A 6,000-nucleotide genomic window follows, 5' to 3' on the forward strand; every position below is an offset into this window, starting at 1 on the left:
TGTTATCTTTTCTTGTGAGCACAATCATCTGAAGATGCTGGAAATCCTACGAATTTCTCTTAACAGATGAAAAAGAAAAGTTCACTTTACATTCTTACGTTTTCAACAAGTCATAGTTTCAAACAAAGGGCCTACCTGTGTTTCTGTTGCAGAGTTTAGTTCAGTGATCCATTCTTTTTCTCACAGAGCCTGTGTCTCTTTCTGTCTGCAGCCTGAAAACTGACTCTCTCTTTTTTTTTCTGCGGAAAAATAGTCTCCTCCGCCTAACTGCATGAAATGAGAGGAGGGAAAAAGGGAAAAGTGAGCAGGAAATGGTGACGCAGCTGTATGGAAATCATTTAACTTGATTAAGAAAAAAAATGGATACTGATGGTTGTCAAATATTCAGAGAACAAACTGATGTGGTCACACTTCAGTACAATGAATCCAATCCATTGTTAAACTGGCTTTTATCCAGGCGTTTGTGAGTTAATACAGGTAATGAAGAATGTGCTATAAATAAGTGGAAGACAGGGTCACACTTTTTAAAAAAGGAAACTGCTGTTGTAAAGAGCTGACACCCTGGAGTATTGATAGTGTGGAATCAGGAACATGTTGAGAGAAAAAAAATCAAAGGTTATGTTACATTTTTTTAAACTATTGGTGCATCCAGGGCCAGATTTAACACCAGGGCGAGGCAAGTATTTATACCATGCCCCCCAAGTCCCTCAGAAAACCCCTTCTCCCTGTCTTGCAGGTATAAGCCTACCTATGGCAACGTCCAGCTTTAATAGCATCTTTGATATCCTGACCACAGGACAACCTGGGTGTGGGGGAGTGTGTGTCTGGGTTCAATTTAGGAGGATCAACAGGCCATCCATATTTATAACCACTATTCGTTTCACAGGAAACCACAGATTTTAAAACGGTTAAGTTCTTGTTCTTCTAAATGACTTGTAAGGCCTGCAGCTGATGTGAAGCATGAAGAAATGTAAACACTTTACAACTGCAAGAATGACAAATATGACATACATTTATTTCGAATTTAAAGGTTTCACATGTACAATAGTTAAGAACACTTCTATAGGTCTGATTCTTCTTCATTCACACAGCCCCATCACACAGAAAATCACCTCAGAATAACACCGCACTGTGTTCTAATGAAGCCCAACGAACAACAAGGACCTTCAAAATGGTACTGATGTTAGAAAATCACAGACGTTTTATTAGATTTGTTTAAACAGTTGAAGAGGGTACTGATTCCAAAAAAAACCAACAAAAATGAGATGAGGGTCAATAGCACAGCTACGTTCACTATGACATCACCAAGAAATTGCATCAATTTAAGAGATGAGGTTCCGCGCATATCATATGTTCAAATGTCAAATAGAATGCATTAAATGACGATTTCTTCACAGCAGACATTATGGTAGGAATGGAGGATTGAAAACACAATTATAAAAGGTTCATTATAAAACATGCATTTTCAAAGAAGGCTGAAAGATGATCATTTTACACATTGTCCTTCCTCCTGAGATGAGAGCAGTATTTCAATGTTTTTTTACTTCACTATTAACAGGGTCCAGTTATCCAGCAAACATCTGGTTAGTTTTATTTTTCTTGTACGTTGAAAATGTGGTCAACTTTGGACTGATGGCTTCATTTCAAACTGTGGGCAGGAAAAGTCAAATGATGCCATAAAATATTGACTTGAAATATGTTTCTTTATCTTACATTGACGAAGTCGCTTCTACCATCAAATTTGAATCTGAAATTCTCCGGTGACTTGGCACTTCAGCAAACCAGTTATCAGTCAGAGATTAAATTCAGCTCTTGGGAATGCTATGCAAGACTGTTCAGTAAATATTGTGCAAAACTGAGTAACTGTTGCCTCTTGTGCTGCAGACTAAATGAAAAGTTCCCAACCTGGAATTTACACCTGCAGGGGACCAAACTCCTTCACATTGATCAACTCAGAAGCCTCACATCACAAATGAGAGAAAGGAAGCGATATATAAACTGAGGGCTCCATCACAGTGTTTTTCTTGTTTGTTTGTTTTTTTGCTCCACCATCAGTAACTGTTGATCACAGGGCACACTGGACTTTAACTGAGAACAACATGGCGGTCGAACACAGACTTTCTCTGTTCCTGGACCTGCCTCCTCCAGCGCTGCTGAGCGTGCTCCACTTTGTTCAGCATGTTGGGTCGAGAGTGAGAGCGGGACAGGACGTTGTGAGCGTTCGCAAAAGGCTGTTGGTCCTGAAAACACAGCATGGAGAGAAACACAATTAACCAAGAAGATATGAAATCAATCAGTATATATAGACACTTCTTAGGGGATCTAACAGAGCGGAAATGTCCTGTTGATTTCAACCAACCAACCGACGACCTAATTTCACAAACAATGACAATTAGTCGATGGCCAAGGCCAGAAAAGACTTGATCATGTTTGAAATGTGACGTGAATTACACATTATTTTTTAATCTCCAGATCATTTTGCAAGTCAAGAAAGTTGTTTTTGCAAAACTATTTAGGTTGAGGTCATGAATAATATTGAATTATCCCAATTTAATCATGAACAAATCTTTGTAGGGTCAGTCCTGCATGCTCGCCTTTCACATAGTTACGGGTCTCAACAGGGCCCTAAAGTATATATACGTATAGTAGCTGGATGAAACTACACAACAGACTAACCAACACATTATAAATGATATGAGATCAGTGATGGCTGAAAGCCCAGGTGTCGGTATCATTACTCTGAGATTTCATTGCATTTAAATAGTAACCTAATTACTTTGGTTTTCATTTAGTTATTCATTCTTACTTTCATTATTGCTTTTATGTCTTTGTCTGAAATATTTTTTATTAAATTATATTTTTTATTTTAAAAAAAGTTGCTTTATTATCAATAAAAGAACATTAAACTAGACTAAACGACAAAAACGAAAGCGACAAAAATTCTTAATACCAAAGACCTACTCCCTACAAGCACACTTCCTCTGTGATTATGTAGCAGCAGGACTTCCAGTTAAATGGCTATCTTTTTTTAAATTGGCCACAGTCAGAGTTTGACCTATTTAGTTCAAGTCTCTTTTTTATTTCCAAACAAACAGCAAACCCATTACATCTAGACTGATACAAGTAAAGGCATATTTTCCCCAACAGTAACATTTCTCACATAAACAGGACTTTTGAGGGTGAACTGGAAGCTGCTGTAGTCCTTCTCCTCCTTTCCTTTTTAATAAAAGTTCAATTGTTGTGAAACATCTGGTTTGAACTGCTGCTGATTCTGCACAAGAATATTTTAACAGTAAACACTCGTACAACAATTCTTGGAGCCTGGACTCTGCCAGTGAAAACACACGAGAGCTCAGTGTGTTGGCTGCAGTTCCCTTCAGGCAAAGGCAGTCACTGTTCTGTTCATATAAAAACCCTTTTTCATCCCAGAGAAGACCGCCTTTATTTACTGTTGTTTGTAAACACCTTGAGTATCTTAATTGTGCTTCTGTTTCCTGAGATAAGACTTTATCAGCGACTGGTTTGCTGTTAGAAACCAGGGAAAACCCTTTTTGATTGCTCTGCAGTTGTTGTTCTTTATTGAAAAAAAAAAAGACATTATGTGTTTACTTAGCAACATTATGGCCTAATGACAAGACTATTAGACATCCATGAGTCTTTTCTGCCTGATCAACTATTATAAGCAGACTTCTGTACAGCTGGCAATGAATCTAGAAAGTTGGATGTTACTTTCTTTCTCCGTCATGCTCATAATTATATCAGAAACAGGTTTATCTAATACAACTGCTGCAGCAGGTCTTTCATTTTAATGGCAGTCAATAACCCAGTAAGTGCCAAAAGCACAGAGAGAGAGAGAGAGAGAGGCAGCAAGATGTGAACTAAAACGTTTTGTGATTAATAATTAGATTTAACTGCTGTCAAATGAGAAATTCAAAGATCCTTTCAAAATAATATCCTGTATTTAATTGTTTCATTTTAACGTTTGAGGCATTTGTTACAAAACTAGCTCTTTAGTGCATTTTAACAAATAACGGTTTAGAAAGAAAAAAAAATCTATAATCTCATAAAGGATCCTATTTGATATTTTGTGTAAAGGGAGGCTACTCCCACCAGTATCAAATGATCACGACGAGAATTCAAAGTAATTCCATTACCGTAGAAAGTTGAGGCAGGGTCATAGTTACCACAATAAAAGACGATTTGTTCATTTAAACACGTACCCCAACATCGTCATCACTTTGGATGAGCTGCGAGTGCCCAAACAGACGCCTCTTCAATATGGGCTCCAGCAGAGTCAGGTAGACCATGTAGAGCAGCAGCAGGCCCAGAATAGAGAGGTACATGATGATGGTTACCTGCAAATATGAAGGATTATTGACCTGTTGTTCAACATGACTACAAGATGAAGAGAGAAAATACTAAAAGTTGTGAAACTACAGATAAACTTATCGATTTATCAACAATTATCCATAAAACATTCAAGATATAACAAAATGTGCGAGCTCTATTTATTTGATTATCCTAAATGTATTTTTATTGGGTGTTTTGTTTCTTAGATGAACAACAAATAGGACGACCGGGGTGCAGCTCTACGGTGGTCCGACAGATATAATCAATCATCCCTTACTTTGTGATACACAAGCTCCACCATCAACTTACCTTAATGGTCCCCGAGCTCCTCTCTTCATATTTACACTCACAGCGCAAACAGTACGCCTCCACGTCTTTACCATCCACCGGCATGGGCTCGACTACATGGAGACAGTTACTGAAAAACAACACATGAATAAGACGGTAGCCTGTACAGTACGCAAAGGGCTGGCTGATAACATCCATGGAAGTCTAGAGACGTACCAGTCTTTGAGGGAAACATTTTGTTTGTAGATTTGACCCTCGATGTCTCTGTACGGTGGACAGATGCATTTACAACGAATGTCCTCGGAATTCTGTAAAAGGCAGATCACACGTTTCAAACTGAGTTTTTTTGTTAATACATTTCATCATTTTGTCTACGGTCTCCCTAAATATCCACAGAATTTTGCTGGTAAACACAAATGATTGTATTTTTGTTTGTATTGCTCTCATTTTGTTTGACTTGTCTTGATTGTTTGTTGAATGTGTTTTGTAAATGACATGTTGCTCCTGTAACAATGACGACTACAAACATGTGAGAAGTATGTAGCCTTTGTGGTATTATCACATTTTCTCCTGTCAAATATGATCATTGTCTCGGTTACTGACAGTCCATATGAGCAAACAAAAAGCTATCACACTTATATCCAGCCTCCATGTGGGTTATAATGTTCAGTTCCTGTTTAACCTGTAGCCAGGTGCATCACTTACACAGACACTTCATCACACACAGAGTTTAAAACACCCCAAGAGGCCGAAACACAATCTATTCATACGATTAACTCATGATGAGGGCAGCAGATATTGTTTATTGATATTTAAAAGGAGGACCATTGTCTTTCTAAGCACAGCTAACTCAGCTAACATTAGCCTTACCTTCGCTGTCACTTGGCTTAACAGAACAAAACAAGCCACAGAGAAACAAAGAAACAAAGACTTCATCTTTCAGTCTGCAGGAGGTTTCCTTTTATAATTAAGCGCTTGTCAGCTCTTTTTTCAAAAAGCAAAACACTATATAAAGAAAATACTAACAACTGACGACATTCGCCTACGAGATTATTCGAGGATAAACATCATCAGCCTCCTAGCAGCTGACTAGTGGTTTCCGGAAATGGCGGTCCATTTCCGCATACAACACCGCTGGGGTAGCTCGATTTCAAGCAGAAGACGTCCCCGGCTGGCGGGTTTAATATCAACGCAAAGGGAAATTTGACTATCGGCATAAAAGTCTGATTATTTGTTGTAAATCAAGCAGGAGCAGAATAAAGAAAAAAAAACATACACGCAACCTACTTACACATGACAGAATCAGTAGAGTTGTAATGCATCACTTTGCCTGCAGGGGTCGCCAAACTCAACAGAAACGAA

The 6,000-nt window shown here is 38.3% G+C and overlaps 2 protein-coding genes across 3 annotated transcripts in view; both read right to left on the reverse strand.

Annotated features, from left to right (window-relative positions):
- The window catches only part of dennd2b (DENN domain containing 2B), a 52,650-nt gene extending 52,362 nt beyond the window's left edge, over window positions 1–288 (reverse strand). Inside the window, exon 1 of one of the 2 annotated variants that reach the window (XM_061037603.1) lies at window positions 136–288. The gene's annotated coding sequence lies outside the window, so the exon portion shown is untranslated. The remainder of the gene's footprint in view (window positions 1–135) is intronic. The other variant, XM_061037621.1, reaches the window with a different exon arrangement.
- Window positions 289–994: 706 nt separating this feature from the next.
- On the reverse strand, window positions 995–5,744 carry tmem9b (TMEM9 domain family, member B). The gene is made up of 5 exons (XM_061037633.1): window positions 5,509–5,744; window positions 4,855–4,946; window positions 4,660–4,768; window positions 4,221–4,355; window positions 995–2,240 (listed from the first exon to the last, which is right to left on the reverse strand). Exons 1-5 carry the CDS (start codon window positions 5,572–5,574, stop codon window positions 2,085–2,087), a joined length of 558 nt encoding a protein of 185 aa, XP_060893616.1. The 5' UTR covers window positions 5,575–5,744; the 3' UTR covers window positions 995–2,084.
- Window positions 5,745–6,000: the final 256 nt, after the last annotated feature.

The sequence above is a fragment of the Labrus mixtus genome, chromosome 1, assembly GCF_963584025.1.
Source record: "Labrus mixtus chromosome 1, fLabMix1.1, whole genome shotgun sequence".
Taxonomy (NCBI): Eukaryota; Metazoa; Chordata; class Actinopteri; order Labriformes; family Labridae; genus Labrus; species Labrus mixtus.

What these genes read in the sequence shown, in the direction of transcription:
- tmem9b (XM_061037633.1), bottom strand. Translation starts at nt 5,574, where the DNA reads ATGAAGTCTTTGTTTCTTTGTTTCTCTGTGGCTTGTTTTGTTCTGTTA. An exon ending in TAAGCCAAGTGACAGCGAAG is followed by an intron (nt 4,947 to 5,508) that starts GTAAGGCTAATG and finishes TGCCTTTTACAG; the next exon opens with AATTCCGAGGACATTCGTTG. An exon ending in GGAGCTCGGGGACCATTAAG is followed by an intron (nt 4,356 to 4,659) that starts GTAAGTTGATGG and finishes TCATATTTGCAG; the next exon opens with GTAACCATCATCATGTACCT.